At 31.5% G+C, this 25,493-nt stretch overlaps 1 protein-coding gene across 1 annotated transcript in view; it reads left to right on the top strand.

Annotated features, from left to right (window-relative positions):
* Positions 1-25,493, top strand: part of LOC143921200 (voltage-dependent T-type calcium channel subunit alpha-1G-like) — a 182,652-nt gene that overhangs the window by 126,401 nt on the left and 30,758 nt on the right. The window contains exons 4-10 of the mRNA XM_077444390.1: positions 1,883-1,994; positions 2,085-2,218; positions 2,294-2,391; positions 6,378-6,549; positions 20,651-20,707; positions 20,786-21,062; positions 22,421-22,513. Of these exons, the coding sequence (XP_077300516.1) occupies positions 1,883-1,994; positions 2,085-2,218; positions 2,294-2,391; positions 6,378-6,549; positions 20,651-20,707; positions 20,786-21,062; positions 22,421-22,513 (943 nt within the window). The remainder of the gene's footprint in view (positions 1-1,882; positions 1,995-2,084; positions 2,219-2,293; positions 2,392-6,377; positions 6,550-20,650; positions 20,708-20,785; positions 21,063-22,420; positions 22,514-25,493) is intronic.

Below are 25,493 nucleotides of genomic sequence, written 5' to 3'. Positions count from 1 at the left end.
ATTGCTTTGTAAATATGTACATATATGTATGTATATACATATGTATGTATTCTCAAAACGACAGAAGCGTTCTCTTCATTACAAAGAGTGCCGCGGGCTGTCAAATATTTAGGGGGGGAGGGGAATCGTGTATGTATTTATAAATATATATATATATACATACATACACATTTGGACAAACACAGAAAGGGAAAAATGGAATATTTTCACAATGCTTTCAAGTTGACAGTTCTTTGTGTTTCGAATTCTACATCGGGAATTTTTCCACGCCGACCGGTTACGATGTTTCCATATAACATTTGTCTACTCGTATAAAATGCCTTTTTTATTCAAACCACAAACACACTATTTACAATACTAGCTTATTCTGTACTTACATACATACACAAATGTTTTTGAAGTGTGATAAAAATATACAGCAGATTAAGTAAATATTTATAATATAAAAATTTGCAATATATATGTACATACATATGTACATACACAGTTTGATCTACTCATATTCTTAGCTTTTTCAACACACTTTCCAATTTTATAATTATCGATTAAATATGTTCATATATAATATACATACATATATACATATACACTGTTGTTGGCATTTTAGTACAAATAGGTATTTAAATATTTTGTTTTTATTTTGCGAGTTTATTTATTTATTTTATTTCAATCAATTATCACACTCGTCTTAACAGAATTCTACAAAGCAATGAATGTGGTATACAAATTGAGAATTATTAATTATATATACAGAGGTACATATACACCCATATATTCACATTAAACACAATATCTATGGTTAAGTACAAAGTATTGTAATTATTATACAAGGCAAATACAAACATCGATCCACAGAGACGTCTATGGACAAATTTACAGCATTTGTACAAATCTGCAAAATTCGAAAATTTGCGAGCAAGTGGGTTAAGGTTTCCGCTTTGCTGGAACCGTTTCAATGAAAATCAGATAAACTCCAGGAAACGATCGACCTAGCGTCATATATCCAAGATCTGGTCAGCAGCAATCAGTGGGATTAAACCCGTGATTGTTGATCAGTGGGATTAAACCACTAGTCTATTCAATTATTCATCAAAGGACATATATGAACTGTTCATCAATGAAAATTATGTCAGCTCAGTTACATTTATAATATTAGTTGCTTTCGCCAAGAATTCAAATAGGTTTTAGGTTTTAATTGAAGGCTCTATTTAGAGTAAATATTTTCAAAATATTCCTTGATACATTATTACTCGTAAATTATCAAGAAAATGGTATAAAAATGAAGGAAAATCTATTGGGTTTCATGCGCGCGCTCGAAATGAGCGCAATTAAATGAATGGGATGAGTGGGGCAAAACTTGGGTCCTTAATCTCCTCCGAGTCCTTAATTGCGGACGGTCGTCGGTAAATTTTGAGAAGCGCTGGTTCTTTCTGTTCGCTAATGCCCCGCTTAAATAATCCGCCCGAGTTATATCCACCTACAATGCGGCCGGAAATACTCGCTTTTTTATTATTGCACGAGGACAAAACATCTGTTGCCTTTTGAGCTTTCTCGTTCGCGCTAAGCCACATAGTAAATGTGTACAGATTTCGGTGAATGTAAATAATTTAAAATTAATAAAAATTTCACCCACCAATCATGTCAGTGTTTATCCTATGAATTTTCATTATTTCACCATTTGAATATTGGTCCGGCCAAATTTCACAAAATATATAAATATTTTGTGAAATTTGGATCATTATTTTATTTGGATCATTTTCAATAATAGTAGAAGTAGAAAATGGACCAAAATCATTTTTCAAAAATGTGTACTTTTTATTTACATGTAATTTTAATTATCAATATAAAACTGATTTTCCTTAACTGCATATATCGTATATACGTGGTTTGAACGAGTTTCCATGTTGGTGATCTTGTTGAATTGCGTCACTTTGGGTATGTACCAACCTTGTGTGGACGACAAATGTGTCACCAATCGTTGCAAGATCCTCCAGGTAACAAACCAAACCAAAAACAAATGGACCAAATACCATTCGAGATAACCTCCATGAATTTAATATTTTATTTTAAATACACTCTTTCAGGTTTTCGACGACTTTATATTCGCCTTCTTCTCGCTAGAGATGACCATTAAAATGGTTGCCATGGGTGTTTATGGAAAATCGACGTACTTGGCAGACTCTTGGAACAGGCTGGATTTTTTCATAGTCGTCGCTGGGTCAGTATAAAATATTTTTTAATGCGATGTGAAATATATTTCATTTCACTGATTTGTCTTTATTTAAATTTTCAGGGCCTTGGAATATTGCCTGAACGTTGAAAATATGAATTTGTCGGCAATCAGGACTATCAGGGTACTTCGTCCTTTGCGAGCCATCAACCGAATACCAAGTATGTATTTAATATATGCAGAGAATTGGATTGTATTGTACATATAACTAGTGTCGTTTCATCCGCTACCTATCAAGACTAAAGTTGATCCAGGGCTTCTGGATTAACTGGAATATATTAAATGGCCTTCCGGTTGAATGTCATTTTGTTTGCTTTCAAAACCTACTCTACTCTATTGCGCCACAGTTGGTCGTTTAGTTTAACTTTGCATATAATTTTGTCACTATTCTTAGTTTTAAAATTATGTGAAAATTTAATGGATTATATAAAAGTATTTTATACATTCTATGCATATAAATAAAATCCACATTAATATAACAGACACACTAATGTAACTATACTAATAACAATTGCCATTGGAAGATTTCAGCTACATCAATAATCACTATTTCTATGTGATGATCCAAAAGCAATTCAATCAAACAAAAACAATCGTAAAAATAGACATAGATAATAATGAACGGTGGATTTAATTTGTACAGGATTGATACGAGAACATACATCGATAGTTCATAATCACAACACTAATTTAATCTCAGTGTTATGGGAATCGTTTTCATAAATACTTAAATAATTTTTTTTACAATTATTTAATACGTGACGCTAAGCTCTGTATTTAAAAACTTAAAAACTAGTCAAAACTAACTAGTATGTAAGAAATTCTCATTGTGTTTTCATACAATATTTTTAAAAATCTCTACATATTTTTATTTGTAATTTGTAAGAAAAGTCATAACGCAATAATGCTTTCATAATTTTCTTTGTAACGTTCTGTTTTATATTAGCATCGTGTTCTTACATTGCGAAAATAATATTATATTATTTTTTGCCAAGAGGAATATCACATTTTACTATTGTATATGTATACATATCAAACTATGTCAATGAGATGGTCGACTTTTATTTTTTATTGCAAAAACTATGCGTCCCTTACTATTTACGACTTGTTCAACAACAACACACATAAATATTTTCGATCCAAATGATAAAATTCCTAACCATTTTCTACGCCATAATTGCTTGTATGGGGAAAAACGCAAAAACATAAAATAAAAAGTTATTCTCGCCGTATTTTGTTCTAAAATTCATATTAAACTATCTACAAAATCAATATACATAATTGAAAATTTGAAACGATTCCCATAATACACACTTCTGCATGACATTAAGAAAGAAATATCATTTTAATTAAGAAAAGTAAATATTCTTTTAATTAAGAAAATGGAATGAAAAATTAAAGAAATATACATTTTTTTGAATTCGATTAGAATAAATCATCTTACTGAACCTTACGCTTTTTTCCTTACCAAAATTTATACGGGAAAACCCTTTTATGTCTGCCTAAAATAATCTCCGTGTGCTATTTTCTTTGCAAATCGGCTACTAGATTACTACCAATAGTAATCCGGCATTATTTTCGGGTTCTCTCAGCATCCTGTGTAAACAACAGTTCATCTCATATTACACAAACATATGAAAATGTACGAAAATCCAAATGAAACAATCGTAATCCTCTAGCTTTTCGGGTTCCAAAGAATGTTTCGAACCAATTTTATATGTAAATAAATTTATGAAAAAATGTTACAAACATTATTTACCATATATTATGTACATAAAAACGCTTTGTGACACACCATAAAGACAATTTCATCCACTGTTAATACTCAAAATCAACCTTTATTTTTCAGTAAAATTTTAATTCTCCAAAAACAATTTTTACAGTCACACTGAAACCAAAAACATTTTTTCACACTCCGCAGAGCGCGGTGAACCTGTTGAGTTAACTTAAATGGAGATGTCGTGTCTCGTGGTGCACGGTGTTGGGAAAACTAGCCGAGAGAAAACTTTCCCTAAAACGAGTGAAAGTTTACCATTTGGACGTTTAGCGTTGAAACTTTCATTGCGAGTGCAAGCCGTGATTTTCCCACCCTCCTGAAAAACAACCTAGGAAAAATGAAACTGTTTTTACGGCGATCGAACTGAAAACATTTCATTTTAATGTCAAAAATTATAAGCGCCATAACGTTAATTTTGGCGTACGACTCGAGATACAAAGAAAAATTTGGCCTGAAAAGCGAATTCCTTCGCGGAAAATTACGAGGAAAGCTCTTCCCATTTAGTCTTGTGAATCTTCGCGTGTTTCGCGCGCGAGGATAGTATTAATTACTTTCAAGAAAGTTTGACTTTGTACGGGAAAGGCTTTCTTGCGCTTCTATGTAGGGTTGCTCGCGTCGAATGTGCTTCGTGGAAAATTCGCCTCAAGAGTTTTCACTTATATTTCCTCGCGACGGAGTTTTGCTAATAAATAAAGCGCGACGAAAGTATAATATTAATGTCGTATTCTGTTCTCTGTTTCTCTCTAAGAGAATGATGTTCGTAAATTAGGCTGATGGAAATTCAGCAGATGTCTAAAGTGGTATGGCTTTTATTAACATTGGTATCATTCTCAAATTTCTAATGAAATCTGGCCTAATTTTTCTTTATTATATTTTGAAAATATCTTAAAAATCATACAATATTATCTGTTTATAAATACGTATTTTATTTTATTTCATAGAACTTGAATACTCGCCTTTATAGATGGCTCTAAAGCGACGAGTAAACTTAAACAAATACAATACAACCTATGTATATATGTACATAAGCATTTTATAAAATGAGAATTCATACAAGCATCCACAGTGACATCTATGGAGAAATTTGTATAGCGTTTTATAATCAAATTGGCGAACCTCAAGACGCCGAATAGCTTGAGATTAGCAAGAGAGATAGGAAAGGATAAGCAAATTCTACAGGGATCGTTTTATCGAAATTTTTCAAATTCTGATAAGTAACGATCGACCTTGGAGTCACAAACCAAGGTCTGGCCAGCAGTGGAACTCTACTGAGACTCGAACCCGTAAAACTCTGCTCAAAAGCCTTATATTCTAACCACTAATCCACGCCGCTGGTTTATAAAAGTCTACGAAGCGTTATAACCGAAGAACTGAACGTTAGCTATTTTTAAATAATTAATCACTTCGCTACACCTCATTTAATCCAGAATAATTATTAACACCGGCATATTTTCCAAGTCGATATTTTTATCTTGGCATTTTATCTCGGTCTCAGTTACATTTACTATACTTCTATTTATTTATATGTACGTAATAGTAAATGTACGTAGTTTTATTTTTGCTTTTGCAAAGAGAACAGTAGAGAGAAGAAAATGGGGTGGCACCGCTTCAATTTCTTTCGTATTTTTTTTTCGTTCGTTATTTTCACTTGTCGTTTAGTTGACTTTGTAACGACTCTTGACGACTTTCTAGTTGGCTATTTTGCCCGACTTCTGGCCTCAGCGTGTTAAGTCGTTCCCTCTGAGGTGAGACGAGGTGGCACACCGCTATTCCATTACCCTAATTGCATTTGTATTGTGCCAAAGGAGGTGAGTTTTTACACGGAAAAATTCTTGCCTTTTCATAGAGAACGCTAGCAAAGACTCTTAAGTAGAAAAACACTTGACACAAATCCACCAGCGAATTTTATCGCGGCATCTTTATTGTTCGTCAACGTTACACTTCCACCAACTACGAAACTATGTTTCCTTTATGGAAAATGATTATAGCAATTAGAAAAAAAAATTCCATTTTAGATTAACTCAATTCTACTGCCAAATATCATAACAATTCGATAAATATAAACAGAATTAATATGTTTATATTTATATAATTGTGGGATTTTTTCGCCTGAACATTATTGGATCTTTAAAATACATACATAGTACTTTACCTAAATAATAATAGTAATCGTAAGGCGAAGTAAGAAGAGGTATGTAAAAAACACTATTATTAAGTATTCCAAAATAGATCAATCGACGTAGTATTCAATTTCAATTTCGATTTGAACTCGCCACAAATTTATCGGATTTTCTGATTTGCTCGTTTGTCAATAGGCTTTCTCTGCAGATCTCGATATCAGATTGGATCTCACGAACTTCTTCGTTTCAGGTATGCGTATTCTGGTGATGCTGCTGCTGGACACGCTTCCAATGCTCGGCAACGTCCTACTGCTGTGTTTCTTCGTGTTCTTCATCTTCGGCATAGTCGGTGTCCAACTTTGGGAAGGTATACTGAGACAACGTTGCGAACTTCAGCTGCCACAGAACGTCCATCGACCCAAGTAAGTTACGATATTTTAATTAAAGCAAAAAGTAAAAAATTGGAAACTCGCAATCGGGAACGAATCGACAATCCAAGGACGTCTCGATTGGATTGTCTTCATTACTTTCCAAAATACAAAGTTTTTTTTCTTCTTTTTTTTGTTCAAATCAATCTTTCTCGATCCTGCGTCGTTCTCTCGTTCCATTTGCTACCCATCACCTGTATCGAAGAGAATTGATTGAAAAGTTTTTCAAAGGCCATTCGCAAACTTTACAAATTTATTTTGCTTCCCTCCCCAATTCTCCGTCCCTGTGCTTCGACTTAATTTGTTCGGTTCCGAACGAATTGAATAAATTCCGAAACAAAAAAGGTTTTCCCTCACTCGGGTACCCATTTATACCTACATACATATGTACATGTATATACCTATTTACCACCCGGATAACTTTATATAAATAGATATACAATCAATTCATATTACTTTGATATCGGTGAATATTGCATTAAATTTTCAATCGATACTTCCAACGATTTCAATATACTACATATAAAGATGATTAATTACTTTTAACTTTTTTTATTCATTCAACAAATTAACACATTTAAATTTAGAAATATTCATAATCGTCAACATTTCTATTCGTTCACTATTTACATATACAAATACTGCTGGATGAAGGCATTTACAACGTGCTTCCATTTTATTCTGTACTGAGTAAAACATTCATCTATTTAATCCCACGCATTTTCCTTTCTTCGTCCAAGTATGTTTTCTTGTTATAATTATCCTTTTACAATATATCATACACAACAGAATATATAATATTCCGTTGTGCTGTTGTTTTATTGATTTAAGGGCAAGCTTATAATTTGATTTATTTAAACCGTAGACTTTATTCTCACATGTACAAAAAAATCATTAAACATATATTTTACACACTTAAAAACAATTAATAGAATATTTTACTTTTAAATCAATTGACCATTTGTAGTTATATTATATAATACATAGAGCAAATTAAAACATTGTTTATTATATAATCCTTGTATTAATACCAGTAAAATTTATGATGTTAGATTTTATTCCAAAACTTAAATGCAAATGTATTTCATATATTTTTGATGTCGATCATTCGAGAACGAACTAATAATATATTACAAGCAATATGTACACTCCCTCTATTTAATCAGCCTCCTTTTATATTGATCCACTTCAAACAATTGGTTAAGGGCGAAAGCACACTGAGTGGGACGTGGTACGTGTTTTTTTTTTCTTAGATACTTTAAAACATGTGAAAAAAACGCAGCACCCCTAGACCATATACATGGTACACAATTCAAAAAATCACCCCCTGGAGTGTTTTTTATGATATTTTAGTCTTGTATTTATCCTTCCTTAGCAGTGATCGATAACGGTGAATCCCATATTTGAAGGAATTTAGAAGAAACTTGTCGGTTGCATATGGATGGATATGCATACACGTGTGATCTCCCAAACATTTGCATTCTGCACGTGCAAGTACACCCCAATTCGGTTTGGGGAACACTCACTGTTTAAGGTCACAGCGGGAAGCCAAGGACACGTGACGTCCCATACTACTCAGTTTTTTTTCGCCCTTATTCTTGTTCTTGATAATACATATATATACAAACTTTGATTCGAAATGTACTCTTCGATATGCTCATTAAATTCGGAGAATTGACTATTTTATTATTACCCCCACCTAATCAGTTTCCATTTACACGATACATCTACATATGTATGTAACATATGTATGTAACATATGTATGTATATATCTATGTATGTACATATTTATACATATATCGTTCTCGATTGATCAACACGGAAGCTTTCCCCACCAGTTCACATTTATTATGTTGTAATGTTTATACACGACAACACTAAAAACAAGGCACAATAAAAATATGACACACTATAGTATCCACCACCCACCGCTATCCACCCACCACCACCACCACCACCATCACCCACCCCATTATTTATGTTGGGCTGCTCCCTGTTTATGTTTATGTATGTTGCAGAGATCTATGGGATTGGTACCGAGTTCGTGTCCGAGTCAACTCGTAAGCCTCCCCTGTCACACATTTACATCCATCTGTCATATAATGAACTATGCTGTTGTTTTCTTGTCTTTTTCTGTTCTTTCACACCCTTTTGTTTCCGCCATCCTCCCACTAATACTAACCGCTCATATTCCCCTCGATTGGTACTAACTATCATAGATATATATATTTATGAATTTATGTTCACACTCACCCACATGCAATGTAAGTGTACGCCCTCCACTCACCCACTTATGTAGATGATATCAAATTTATAATATTCAAAATTAGCCGTATTATCTATTATTTTTAAATAATATTTTTAATATGTACATATGTATATTTATGTAAGTCGAACATTATCTAAAAAATTATCTTGACTAAAAATAAATTTTACTCAGACATTTTCTAAACTTTTAAGATTATTTTTGTAGGAAACTAATCGAAAATTTTAATCTTAAATTTAGTAATTGATTAAGTATTTTTAGTTTATCTAATCCCAGCATTATTTTAGTCTTTTAAATACATACAATATTTTTTTCTTTTTGATTGAGCATTTTGTCTCTGACACAGACTAAAAATTCTTAAAAAATTTCGACCCAGACATCTACTCCAAATTATAATATATGTTTAAGCGATTGTCTCCTCAGCTTCAAGTACATTTTAATATCGACGATATGAAGTTGTTTTCTCTTAAATATTTTGAAATTTTAAAATTAAAATATGTTGAAAAACAAAAAAAGAAAAATTTAAATATGTTGAAAATAAATTTCACCTTGCAAATCTTACATAAATAAAAAAATATATTTATTACATAGAATTTTGCACATAATATAAATAAAATCATATAAGATAAAATAAAATCATATAAGATAAAATAAAATTACTTACAATCTTACAAATTTGATACATGCAATTGCATGAAATGACATTACACAATTTGTTCAAAATAAAATATCAAATCCTAACTTACATTTATTGAAACTGAATGAAGCAATCGAAGGAGAATAAATTAAATAAAAGTTTAACAAATGCTAAAAGACACATCATATTACGATTTAGCATTTCGCAATGCTAAATATGTATATTATAAACATATAATATAATATAAGTCGAATTATATGTATATTTTTATTTTTTACTTGTTAGCATCATATGGCAGAAGTAAAAACATATCTTTGGATTTTCCCATTTAATCGACTAAATCGATGATCAACCGTCACATCGTAATATACATACATTTAAAATTAAATTTGATATCATCTACATACAATCTTCAACCATAACTTCTCAATTATTATTATACTAACTCTTGATTTTTCATACATGTTAGAATTATAAATGTCGTAACTTCAAACACGTGGAGTTTGCATTCCATCTAACACAATTCGTGCTGATTTATTAATTAATTAAAATGAATTATATTAAGCATATGAATATATTATAATTCATTATATTAAACATATTACATATCAATATATTATAATTATTGTGTAAATTATACAATATTTAACACGACAATAACAAGTCACATTGTTTTTGTGGTTTCGTCTGTTTGCAAACTCCAACTGGAAATCTTGTCGGTGTCATTCGTATAGTTTTCTTGTTCATATTTCAGCAATATTTATTATATACCCAAGTAGATTTCCACACTCACATCTTTCGTAGGTTGTATATTTCTTATGTTTTGGTGATGAGCTCGCTCGTGAACGATATTGGATGTCTAGAATGTTGTTTTAGACGAAACTTTTCTCAAACCTTTGCTACCCTCCCTTGCCTCGGATGAAATTTCCAAAGATAATAAGTAAATATTCGTAAATAGTTTTTAATGATCAATGCGCAAATCTCACGTACAGTTTGAACTCGTTGAAAGGCGAAAATTTGCATGTCGGCTATAAATGCATTTTCTCAAAATCGCGACATGTATATTTTCCCACAGTTATTTCCACTGGATCAATTTTGAAATATTTCCGTTTTGAGATATCTAAGTTTGACTTTCAGGGGACTACATCATTTATGCAGAAAATGAGTTCAAACTAATATCTACATATATGTATATACATATATATGAAAAATGTCCATTACACACTATTTGGCTTTTTAGAAATGTGCTTCATTTTATTTTTATCCATCATTTTCATCGCCATTGAATCAATCTAATCGAATACCTACTGAACAATATATACTCTTCACATATTACAGTATTACACGTGTATATCCCAAAAGAATATATTATATTTATGTGCGCCAAAATTAATCAATATAAACGGTTCTATGTAAACATAAATTTTATAATGTACAGGAAATTTTCAATGATATGGAATGGTTTTAATAATTATTAATAATGCCTGTATTTGTGTGTAATATTTTTATTGTATATTTGCATTATTAGTACACATAGATGAAACGAATGCGAATTATTATACATATATTGACTAATGCATGACGATGTGGATATTTTTTTGTATATTGATTTAATACTATTTTTAATATAATATGTATATATAAAATATTTTTTGTATAGATTTAAGTATTCATGACGTGCATATTACAATAAATTTATATTAGTCCATAGATTAGGTTCTTTTTAATTTATAGTACGATTTATTTGGTTTTATTTTAATTATACATATGTACATACCTAATGTACCTATACATTCAAATGATAATATAAGTGTATTTATAATTATTGACTACATTTGAGATTACGTCTACCTTTGAATGTTACAAGATTTTTTTATATTTAATTTTCAATATAAAAATGAGCTCTCCAACGTTCTTATTACGTGTACATATAAATCTTTCGTGATTTTTCTTTGCGCTTGCTTTATGCATGAAAACACAATGATTTTAGAAAATAGCTATAATTTTTTCACGTTTCACGCGCCTTTTGAGAATCATTATATGTATGTACATATATACGCAGTGTGGCAATCCGAAAAGAAAACAGTATTTTGGTACAAAATGTGCTAAATTTTTTTTATTTTTTATACTCTATTACACAATGTGTTGAAAAAAATCGACTTTTTTATAGTGCATAAATGTTAATTTACAAAAATTATCAAGTCGCTGAAAAAGTAATTAGAATAATTTACGTTAATGTCGCAACTTTTGACCCTTTCGCAGCGTTTCGCAAAGGAAAACTCGTTTAATGACGCTAATTTTTGAAGCTTAATATTTTTTTTAATTTTTGCGCAATTTTGCTTCAACTAATTTGAAAAAAATTGTGCCTTTAACGAACATATTCAACTGATAAATTTTGCATACTATTTTTCATAATAGAAATATGTTGCGTGTTATTTTAACATAACATAATAATTTAACATTGCGTAAGAATTAATGATTACCTAGGTAAAACTTGATTTAAGTGAGAATATTCAAAATACAAACACCCCTCCTGAATTTACAGCATATCATTCTCAAGCTGTTTCGAGTAGAATGGGTTGTGTGAGAAATACGGGTGCGAAAAATTAAATAAATGGCCTCTTCACTTATCACGTTTGTGCGAGATTCGCTTAAAATTTAGCTTAATTTTGCATTTTCGGCATTCTACGCTGGGTACAATAGCCCATAAATAGAGGGCGAAACCAAAGAACATAATGTTGAAATTTATTTTGTCGGCCGTTTTTCTTCTTCGTTGAAACACTCTTTCGACATAGGGGAATGTTGGCTAGGTGCCTGAAAGCCGAACGAACAAGAAATGAATTAAATTTTCAGTGGAATCTGGAACATTCCACTTAAAATTTCCTTTAGATTATGAATTACGAAACGATGCTCCGTATTCCATAAAAATCACATACATACGTTGATTCAGAAACGAAAATTATTCAGATGCATTTATTTTGGAGAGGATTGACGAGGCTGGCACCAAGATATAAGCAATCGAATACAAATGTATATCTATGTAACCAGTATATGTACACTATGCTTAAACATAAATCCATTCTCGTCAATCAGCTTCGATGTAAACCCATCATAAATAAATCAACGTATTTGGATCAGTACAGCAGACTATATTTACGCTTTTCGCACTTAAACTTGTCAATGTGATCTCCAATATGAAAATTGCAATATATGGAATAAAATCCTAATTTTGCACTATAAATACATTGACGTTTTCTAATTTTACATTAAATTCTGAAAGTATACAATTTTTTACAGCACTTAAATCCTTGCTCACCCTTTAAAAATTGTCATTTATAATATTCGTGCTCAAACTCGTCAACGTTCTCCAATATCAATTATGACTTTGATTAAACAACTGTGAATGTTTAAGGCAATAAATGTAAAATACTTATGCATACTTTGATTATTCTTTTTATTGTAGTACAGTTATGTATGTATTATATTATACTGTTTTAAAAGCAAATATACATATTATCCAAGACTTTGCGAATCAAGTTTAACTGTGGAAAAATTTACAGATAAAATTTCACTTGGAGCACAAAGTGAAAGTATTATATAAGAAATAAAAAGTCGCCGATAACTCGTTTAAATTGAAAAGTTTGCACTGAGTTATATAACCTAAAGTACATATACATAACCCATTTTCTTAATGCCTCAAATCGCAAAGAGCGGAAAAACTTTTCATATGAAAAAAGAAGCGCGTGAATATTTCGAAAGTCGTTGAGAACAAACTTGAAATTTTTTTTTGCGGATTTTTTACACCGCATTAATTTCAGATATAGTATAACAATATTAAGGATGTATAAATTTGAATGGTTTCGAAACACTATGTATTATTGGGTCAACGCACACACAGAATCCGTGAAATTGTAACGATTTAGGCCACCAGGACGAGTTCATTATTCAAATCTCCGTTTACCTTTTGCATGTCAGCCTAGATTCGTTCGCGGTTATGTTATTAATTGAAATCGTTTTGTTGAAAGGGTTAAATTTGATCTATTGACTTTTTGTTCTTATATTTTAAAATATTGTTCAGGAAACATCAACGCGCGGCTAAGACAAAAACTATTATTTGTATGTATCCATTTCTCGTACATAAGAATTTTAAACGTAATTAAGAACACTTAAGCATTAACAAAAAAATATGATCCGAATTTAAAAATATTTAAAAGCTTCAAAATCCACCAATCGAAATATACACATGTGAATTTAATTTCCGGTATTTGAATATTGAATTACCGTATGAAATAATAAATCAAATTCCATATAAAATTCATTCTGTATTTTATATGGAACTAACTTACATACATATGTATGTATACTAACTAGCATAAGTAAATTCATATTTTTTTATAAAAACGAAATTAATACTATTTGTTTTCAACTTTTACTAATAATTATTTTAAATATCAAGCCATGAAATTCCTTGACTTAATTTTCAAAATACCGACGCAATAATGGAAATAATTGGAATTTAAAGTTTTGAAAATCGATTCTAACGCATTATCATTTTGCAATTATCAAATGTCGATTTCTTCTTCATACTACCATTACATGTTTTATTGCATTGAGTTTATAAATGAAGCCCAGTTATTAAAATACTTTTTAAACAAAAGTTGAAAATAAGTTTTATTCACATTTTAATGAAAAAATTATCGAGGATTCGGTCCTGACGGTGTATGGCTCGCTCTTTTTAAAAAAATCGAATTTATTTACACATATTGAGCATGTTTAGATATCCTTAATGTCACCTTAAAGGTTGCTGGGATATTTGTGACTCCAAATCGATCATTTCCCACCAAAGTTTGCCAATTTATTTGAAAAATGGCAAATCATGAGAAAATATAAAATTGGGTCCATCCTTTCCCAAGTAAATGATTAATATTATTTCATAATTTTGAATTATTTATTTAATAAATAAATATAATAGTAAACGAAATACGCTAACTCTTCGCCTGTATATTTATACGGCCCATTCTGAACCTATCGGGTATAGATTTGAATCAAAATGCACAAGCTTAGTGCATCCGATATCGTGTTCGAGTTGCCCAACCGATTTGCATGTGCGCCGAATTGCATCGAATTATGCAAATTTCACACATCAACGCTCGCACGTTGATAATTCGTTCTATTTCAACAACTGGTCTGAAATTCAGGCCCTACGGAGAGTAGGGGAGTTTTTACTCCCCACATAAAGTAAACGCATCATTAAACTCGCTCTGTTGTATTTTTCTTGGCGTCTTTACTTTCCATTGTATACCTTTATTTCCTTTGTGTGCTTTGAAATTAATAAACGGTTAATATGCTAATTCTCTTTTTCCAGTAAATGTATTCGACTCGGATCTACATAATTATTGATTGAAGAAAAAGTAATTCAATTTTAGATAATAATATGTACTTATATACATACATACATAGATTTGGATGATTTTTCAGCTATTTCCTACGTCCTACTAGTATACATACATAGATACAAAGTAGAAGAACGACAATTCTTCTCAAATTTCTTTAATTCATTATTTGGTAATATTTTACCAATTATTAACTATTTTTATGACAAGTATTTTACCGAGCCAAATCCAATTGAGAGCATTGAACTGTTCGACCCTAATTCAGATTGTACATATTATAGTGACTGCGGATTTTCAAACGTAATGGTCGGTTTAGTCCCGGATAGGTAAACATAACCGAGATAACCGCAAAACCGACACCAGTTTCAACTTTGCACCGAGTGCTACATCTACCTTTAGGGTGATAATATGTACATTTATTGATTTAGCGTGTATATAGAGAAGGATTAACGTGACGATTAGCCGGGTCTCTTACACAGTTCGATCGGCTTAATCGTATCAGACAATTGCGATCCGCTCACCCATTCAACGTGTACGGGATTTAATCCCCGGTGACATCCATGTCTTGGACTATACATTTTCAGGACGATCCGTGGCAACAGCTGGATTGGTTGTACTAAAATTTATCACGTAATCAAAGGAATACTTTATGTGCAATCAACCTTTAGGTATGCGACTCCTGCGTCGTTAAATTTTGTTATGATATAATATATTAAAGTCTATTTTACACACGGCTTAGATCAAGATTCATCTTGAGACATTCCTCAGTTTATGTGCTGTGTCTAAATAAATTCCATATATTTATAGTCCAAAATTTAGTATTAATCATAATAAATGTCTACTATGTCTTCATTCAAACTAAGCAAACATGGCATTAGCGTAAAGTGAAAATTATTCAAAGCGAACTATTATAGAGTAATATATGTAATTATATAGTATAGAAAGGAATAACTTGGCAACGACTTTGAAGTTTACAATGAGCGAATATGAATAATGTGCAACACAAAGCAGACACAAAGCGATTATTAGCAAAGCCAGCAGACAAGTCTACACCTACACAGACGAACAGTATTATTGTATCTGCGGACCCAAACAACCCCTCATCTACAACGAGGGTTGAGTCCTTATGGAAAATACGGATACCTTTAAGCTCGCCATAATTAACCCTTTGACGACTCAGTGAATTCCGTGGACTACGGTTCATTTGAATACACTAATACTGATGAATTGAACTTAGTACCAAAAACGATGTAATTGATTTAGGTTCGATTGGGACAATTTAAAAAAAAAATAAATCTAAAAATTCGTTGTATAATTTCGTATTTATTGTATACAGTATTATATTATATTTTCCTCGACGGCCAAAAAAGCCTAGGGCTTTGGAGCTTTCGACAGTTCGACCCTATTTATCTAGCAATTTTTTTTTTGCACGCCCGTTGACAGGGACCCTAAAAAATTTAGAATAAGCCTTGCGCATATTTCATACAAATGTCGTTGCCTTTCCAGTCTACAAACATACACACCTACGCATGTATGTATATACATACACATGTACATACGTATACCCGGAATATACAGACCGGACAAAAGTCAAGCGCAGAACGGCTCCGTATCTAAATCACGCGGGGCCTGGAAAAATTTATGGTTCGAGGGGATAACGGAAAAATAGTCCATTCGGTAGTCTTACAATTCAATATTCCCACGCCCAGTGAAGGATCACTCTAAGGGGGGGATGGGGCTAAAATAGGTGTGGGTTAAAAGGGTCACCTCACTCTGAGTAACGTGGATTACTCGAATGAAGTCGGTTTTTTTCGGAAATGGAGGGTGGTTTTTTTTACCTATTGATTTCAATGTTCCAAACGGAAATAGTCGTTTATTTACGTCGGTATCACTGCTACATTTTTGTCTGTACTTTTTGTAATGTACGAATTTTTGCAACGAAAATTTTAATTTGTACACCAACGACTTTTATGACATTTGAATACTTGCCTTACTGTGCTAAAAATCCACTAGCCACCATGCTGGATTCCAAGCTTTCAATTAATATTTGCGTTTTACGTTAAAATATTTTTAAATCTGCGAGGTTAATTATTGTAATTAGCTACATATGAAAAAAAAAATATCATGTATTAAACGTCAAATAATATATTATAATATATGTACATACATATATAATAATATATTATATATACAGATATAGTGAAAGAAATGAAAAAAATAACGGCTGAAGCAGAGCCGTCGTTGCAAGGCGAATATCATTCCTACACTGACCGTTGAGCGCGACGTACTTAATTCCCCTTCTCTCTCGCATATGATGTGAAATGGGCTACCCGCTAAAATAATTATTTCTATTGATATTGATCAATGCTTGTATTCCGTAATGAGGAATACATAAAATATGAAGACTCTATGTATATTCAGTATACTTGGAGAAACAAAATAAAATATGAATCCTCGAAAGAATGAAAATCAATAACCATCACAGTGTGGCAAAGGTTAATCAAGTTTGTTATTTATTGCTTTAAATTTATACTGCTAAAGATAAACGGTCAAACATAACAATTAATATTGGATTTACGCATACGTAAAGTATTGTTACCCTTATTTGCAAACCTTCTTATTTCACAATTGAGCAAAAACAATATTTTTATGTAATCTTTTACAATCATTCAAAATTCATCTGTATATAAAACTTTAAAATAAAGATAATGTCAAAAAAAGTACAATGAAAGTCGTATAAAAAACGATAAAACGATTTTCATTCTCAACCGAAAAAATGTAAATTTGGGTTTACGAGGTTTTCAAGTTTGTGTTATGTAATAAAATTGTGTTGCTGTAAAAGTTTTGCATGCCACAAAAAAAATCTGTAGTTAATTTTCATTTAATTTCATTATTATTAAATTATATTATCATGTCGAACATAAATTAATTTCCATTTTTGTATTAAATTATCTTGAAATATGTATATTATTATCGTTCATAAAAAAGTGCGCCCACATAAATCTAAGGAACGTCAGAACTTTTTAATTATATAATACGAAATGATACAACGACGGTAGGTAGTTTTGTTCGCGAATTTCCCCCTAAAAGTGAATTTATCATAATTAGCTCAAGTTTGTCACTTCCCGAGTCGTTCCACACTTACAAACTTACATACATACATACATATGTACATAGATATGGTAAACATAACGGCGATCGGCGTAATATACTACCCGTAAGTTATTTTCACAAGCGACTTTTCTTCGTTGAAAATCGGACGCGGTAAAAGGGAATCGAATTAAAATTGAATTCGTTCCACTGCTAAGTTTTTCGCCTTTGTTTGTCGGACTTTGTTCCCATGGAATAAATAGTTAGGGAACCGCTGCTCACTTTGAATTTAAATGTCTCGCGATGTTCGCTTCTTGTCGAACTTAAATTAGATTTCGCAAATAATTCTGACGTGTAAGGATTCGAAGCGAGTTTTAAAAGTTTTCCACTTAAAAGAAAACTTACCTCGCATACACTTAAGTTAAATAAAAATTTGTTGACGCATGCCTATGATGCATTAATTCGTTATAAATAAATACCTATATGTACATATGTGTAAACGTTTGTATTATAAATATTAAATATATTTTCAAAGACTCGAATGACATTTGTCGGAGCGGATGCGGAATTGACCGCGTGGAGTTTTTCCGCGAAACAGGAAGTCGCACGACGACAGGAAAACCAGATTTCCGGTGGACGTGAAAAGCTAACCAACGCGTACTTCCTCAGGAATAACTTGCTTTCCTTGCGACGCTGGCATTAAGCGAAAGATAAATTTTCTATATAAATATGCTAAATCGTTGAACTGTATTTTTTTAATGTAAAGAGCAAAGATCAAGTAGCATTATTACATTATTTATAATATATATGTATATATACATTTATTTTCTATAGAATATTTTATTCGCTATTTTATAAATATGTTCTTTCTTTGTAACAATTATTCTCAATTTAGAATATTATAAATTAGAATTAGTCCATTAACTTTTTAATTATCTTTGGGAAACTATTTCAATTAAAAGATTGTTGATCTTCGGATGCTTAAAAAGATAATTAACACCAATATTTTAACTCGAGAATGGAAAAAACCATTGAAAAAAACGATATACATTAACTGAAAGCAATAAACCTATTAAATTGTCCTTTAACACGTTTTTTATTAGGCCAAGTCACGGTCGAAAGAGTGTGAAAAATCTTCGCGCGTTTTTCGCGAAGTGGAACACGTGAAGTTTTCCAAGCCAGCTGAAAAGCTTTCTACTACAACGTTCACATACCTAAATGCATTTTCCATTCAATTTCCCCGTCGCTCGGCGGATTCTTCACGGTTATTTTTGCACGGGGACACACGTATTGAGAACCGCTTCTTCCGTCGCACATAAAGAGCTCGACATGAATCCACTATACACATTTCATCAATTACGTTTCAAATGAACGATGAAATTTATTCATCACAATGAAAATAGCGGCCCTGAAAGTGTTAATACCTAATTTGGAAGTCGAAAAAAGGTTTATGTCGTTAACATAAATCGACACGTACGAAACGCAACGTAAATGTGTACGTGACCAAATTCGCAAAAATATACGTACATATGTACATACATATATGTATTTCTACATAAAATATACATAGGTAGATTTAAATAAGATCCCACTCTCATCCTAGGGATATAAACCAGATTTAAAATAAGCATTTTTCATTTTCTAAAAAGTTTTTCTTTTCGAGGATTAAACTTTTTCGATCATATTTCCATATGTAAACTTTGAAAAGCTTTGTTTATTCAAAATTGAATTCGAACTACGTATAATATGTATGTACCTATGTTTATTTAGTTACGTACTTTATGTACGGGAATGCGTTGAACAATTTATCTTTGATAAAATATTTTTAAATCTACATATGTAGATATATTATTCTTTTAATACCGATTGAAACAAAAATATTGTAATTTAAAACTAAGGAAACCAAACAAATGTATCTTGAATAATAAATTTGATTTAAAACCCCAACTAAATGTAATAATCCATAACTATTTGGAAACTTTTAAATAAAATATTTATTAAATATCATTACTGTGTGTTTTCGGTAATAATTATTTTCAATGCTAAATAATTTGTTATTTCAATGTCTATAATTTTTATATAGTATATATAATTAAATATTCAATAAATCAATACTGATGAATATTTTAATACCACCATCGCATGGGAGTGGTAAAAATGTATCATACATTTATTAACGGAACCGATCTGAAAAACAACAAAAAAAAGGAAAATATAATCCTTTCGACATAATATATGTATATATTTGAACAATTTATTTACGACCACATTCATACATGAATTAAAAACCTTTATTCCGACGTAATCCGAGTTTTTTTCATACACTTTCGACTTCGTTTCCTTCGGGAGCTTTATAGAAGCTTTTAGCTCGCTTTTTATTAGTCTCTTCCAACTTTACATGTACATAAATATGTATACGTAATACATTTTAAAATATATAAATAAATTCAAATATACATACATAGTTTCGTAAAGCTATTTTGCGCATGAATTAAATTAAGTATATTAGTTAGTAGAGGGCTAAATATTGTATATCATATGTAATATAATAATATTCATCACGAACACATACTGTGTTGCAAATTTGTCGTTACGGTATATTTTAAGACTTTAACAGGAGAAAACACGTAAATTTATTAGTCTTGAGCGTAGCATGCATTCGGTGATGTTTTTCTTTTATTGTTTTATTTGTTTTTTATTTTTTTTAGATCAGTGTTTTTCAAAACGCACTCGCGAAGATACAACCGATTATTTCAAACTGACAAGTAGGAGAATGATGATCCTTCTTCTTGTACCTAGTATGTGATTTTTGAGTTTCATTGTGATCTTCTGTGTGTTCGCAGCATCTCCTTCTATTACGAGTTCTCCAAGGAGCAGGACTACATCTGTACGACGGCCGAGGACTCCGGGATGCACTCCTGCTCCAACTTTCCTCCGTATCGACACGGTGCATTGGCTTGCAACGCTTCAGCACTTCCGTTCTCGATCAATGCACCTACCAATGCATCCTGTGTCAACTGGAACCAGTACTACACCAACTGCACACAGAGGGGTTCCAATCCGTTTCAGGGAACGATCTCTTTCGACAATATCGGACTCGCTTGGGTCGCCATTTTCCTAGTTAGTATCCCATATACAATATTTCGCCACTTGTGTAGCTACCACAATTAAGGCGGGAGAGTGCTCTAAAATCGATCAGTCATTTCATCCTATCGCCTTGTTTTATATAATATATGTCCTCGAAATGACCCCTCTTATCGGGCCTCACAATGCGTTTCGCAAGTCTTAAATCACCTCATATAGGCATATAAAACAACTTTATACCGAAAATGAAAGGAAACGGTATCAAATCTAGTTCATACGGGATCTGGGCACGTTAGAAATCCATCTCACGAGAGTGATGATACAATATTGGCTGGCTCAAACGAAAAGTGTATCAACGTTGATGAAGATAGATGGAGACAGGTTCACAAACAAGGCTCGTGTGCGTTAAATTTATCACCAAGCTTCAATTTCGCGTTTGTATTCTACCTAAAAGGATTATTCATTGGACAATATTAGCGAAATTTCATGGGAATTTTTTATTTAATTATTTATGTAATCCATGTTGTACCTTTTGAGGGGGAATTTATTATAATTGATTTTTTTATGATCGAGAGCCAAAAGATGGGCATATAATAAATTATATACTCGTATATTGTACATATGTATATTGGAACTTGGTTTTGAAACCTAAAATAATTTTCACTGAAAAATTATATTATATTAAGAAATTCTACCTTAGCCGAAATTAAAAATTATAAGAAAGTGTGGTTTTCGTATTATTACAGCGGATGGCACTTGCATTATATACATACATTTACCCCATACAATTACCCCACTATATATTCCATCATAATTTATTCTACATAAAAGATCATTAAATGAAACAGCTTAATTGACCATAATTTTTTATTTTCTTTTAAATTATGATATAAACGTTGTGGATAAAATTTTTCTCATTTATAAACTATAATTTATTACATAAAGTGGATTTAAATGGTATTGAAGTTTTACAATGGACCATTTTACTATCGCGCTTCGAAATAAACGTTGATGTTTCTATTTTCACTTTGCGTTTCAGTTTAATTAAAATTTATTTCGAATGGAAATAGCTATGCTCGGCAGTAATTTTCCAGCACTGTTTATTATATAAAATGTATGTGTATTTCTGCAACTGAATTGTAGTTTTATTCGGCAAAAAGAAAGCTACACCTGTCTGTTCATAAAGATCAAAAGGATTTTCTCTCGATTTTACTTGTTTTGGCTCTCCGTATAGATTTCGAATCGAGTAAGTGCCAATCACTCGTTTCAAAGGCATTCAAAAATAATCATCGTCTCTTACAAAAGAAACTGCTTATTTTCCCATTTTACCTTTTTTTAGTTCATATATTTTTATTGTCTATGTATAATTTATTATAAAATAATACTTTTCGCAGGTAATATCGCTCGAGGGTTGGACGGACATCATGTACTACGTTCAAGACGCACACAGCTTCTGGGATTGGATTTATTTTGTTCTTCTAATTGTGGTAAGTTCAACGATTACTTAAACACATCAAAGAACCAATTCCAAAAACAAAAATTAACGATGATTTATATATATGAAATATAACTTCGAATATATTTTATGCGTAGAAAAACAAATTTAATCTTCGAAAATAATGTACGATATGAGAGTGAAAACATCGAAATTACTTTCTTCAATTGATTTACCCATAACTTTCTGCGTTTTGTGGGTCAACATTCCAATTGGCACATCGAAAAGACGGCCCCGACCCATTTCGCCCTTTTTGTTTGTGTTTGATTGATTCGAATGCGCCCAATAGTTCACGCAAAACCTCTATAGACTCAAACAAGGATGTTTCAATTTATTATATAAATTGTATTTCAATGTAAGTTCAGAGAATAAAATGTATAAAATCTGTCTTGTAAGGAGTTAGGTAAGGTAGACAATCTCGAATGATTCGTGATAGTATGCGACATGATCCCAAATTCAAACAAGCTGTAAATTCTAATCCAATGACAATTAGAGCTAAAAAAATTCACAATTACGGTCCTAAGGGATGCGACTAAATTGATTAAAGACAAGGTAATGTGTGCTTTGTTTGTAGAGTATTATAGCTTGGATAATATTAGTATCATATACTTGTTCAAACATGATAAATGTACATACATATGTATGAATTCCCTCTTTTCAAAATTAATAAATTTTGAGTTGCCCTTTATATCTTTGCAAAATTCTCTTTAAGCGAAGATTCGCTAATACCCATCTCTTGTAATAATATTACGAGCGCGAATATAATACTTAAGATGCCTACTTACTTATATTGTATATTTGCTCAAGTCCTTAAAGACCTTTTTGCGATTGCAAGAAGAAGAAGAAGAACACAAGGCAGTCAAGCAGCTTATCTTCTCGTTCGCCAGAGAAAAGTTTGTTCAACAACAAAAACGGTAGTTAAACTAATAGTGCGGCTTATTTGAGCAGTAATTTTTTCCCTCCTCCATCTTATTATTCCATTTTATATAATAAAGGTGGTGCGTTACTTTATATATAAAATAATAATGACAATAATCTGATAAAGCAAATACCCACTTTACATTTAAACTTAACCCATTTAAAGAAAAGATCACAATGGTTACAAAAATTGTGGTGAAAACTCATTCTAAATATAATAGTATAGCAAATTGAAAATCGATTCATTAGCTTTAAAAAATTCGAGAGCATTAACAGTTCATTTGAATTTTGTCCAAAAGCAGATTATTTTTAAGGGTTACTTTTTCGAATTTTCCATTAAAACGTTGCTGAGCTCGTTTTCTGAGCAAGCAGATAAAATTTCAAAGCAAAATTTAGCGATTGGCAACATTGATAAAAATGCTTTCAATTTGAAATAAAAAATATGTAGGAAAAAAAACGGTCATGATGGGAATTTCAATCGTTTAAACCGTACGCTACTGTCAATTGCAACTGTCAAGCTTCCGTCGTTAAGCTTCCGCTCAAATGAAATAAAAATGAAAGCTTTTAAAAATATAGTGGTGCAATATTAACACTATGTGGTATTATTTCAAATTGAACATTGGTTCAATTTCGATATATTTAGTTTTATTTAACATATGTACTTGGGAGAGGCGGCAAAGCCAATAGACCCAAGGGGTTTGACTTATGTACATATGTATACATATGTACATATGTACATATATAAAAACTACTGGTTTTACCCGGCTTCCCTCGGTATTTGTAATATAACCCGCTTAAGTTTGGCTAATCTAATAGTAATCATTTATTTGGTTTTTTTTATTCAATTTATTTGAATCCAAAAAAAAAATTAACGAATTAGAAATTAATGGTTTTTTATAAATATATAGGAATCGGAATTGGAACTAAAACAAGAATCCGGATCCAAAACTGAAACAGAAATCGGGAAACGGAACTGAAAAAGTAAACCGGATCCGGAACTGACACAGAAATCCAGATTTGGAACTGAAAAAGGAATCCGGAACCAGAACTGAAAAAGGAATCCAGATCAGGAACTGAAAGTGGAATCGGGATCCGGAACTGAAATAAAAATCTACATCGATATCGATATCGTCGTCAAAGAAAATTTGATTTTTTCGATAACCTCTCGGATTCTACGAACCAAATTTACATACAAAGTCTCTTTCGAAATTATATATTGTATTAAATGAAATAAAAAGATAACGATGAAAAAAAATAGAAAAAAGTAAACAAGAAAAGGGAAATACAAAGAGATAAAAAATAGAACAGTAAAATAATAACTAAAAGAATATTTTTTATTCGTGAAATAAATTAAATAATTACCTAATATTCATATTTTTAAATTTAAAATCTTTTATACAGTCTTTAGCAATTAATTAATTAATATAATTGAATAAAATATATCTCAAATATTTAGAAATAATATAACGTAACGTAAATTTTGCATTTTTGATCATTTGTGTTTTTTATACTCACTTTTGAGAGTAATAATTACATTTTGCCATTGCACACTTTTGTTCAAACGGGAGAAAAAAAAATATTTTTTTTCAATTCGAAAGCGCGTTTTTTTATTTGTAAAGCACCCTTTTTATTTCAATTTCACACTCGTGTCCCTTTTGCGAATTAATTTGCGGTCGACGTTTGGTTTTCCAGTATTTTTTCAGGAAACGTACGGTCGACGTTCGACGATTGGCAAAAAAAACTATACAAAAAAGCAGACCAAAAGCGAGAGGGAAATAGGGGGGGGGGAGAAAAGCGGAAGCTTGCCGTCTGAGAGGAAAACGTGGAAAAATCGGTGCCTAGAGGGAGAAACGACCTGTCAGCTGGAGATTAACGAGGCACCATCGGCCGTCAAAAGATTGACATTCGCTAGCCTAAATGGGCTGCGTTGCCGATACGTTTTGTTACCCGAAAAACGAGTGTTGGCCTCCGTGTCAGCGATTTCTTGCTTATATCATTTAGAAATATAGCAGGTACATCCATACATACGTATGTACATACATACATATAATAGG

The sequence above is a fragment of the Arctopsyche grandis genome, chromosome 13 (assembly GCF_051622035.1).
Source record: "Arctopsyche grandis isolate Sample6627 chromosome 13, ASM5162203v2, whole genome shotgun sequence".
Classification (NCBI taxonomy): Eukaryota; Metazoa; Arthropoda; class Insecta; order Trichoptera; family Hydropsychidae; genus Arctopsyche; species Arctopsyche grandis.
This window is presented reverse-complemented; position numbering and strand designations above follow the sequence as displayed.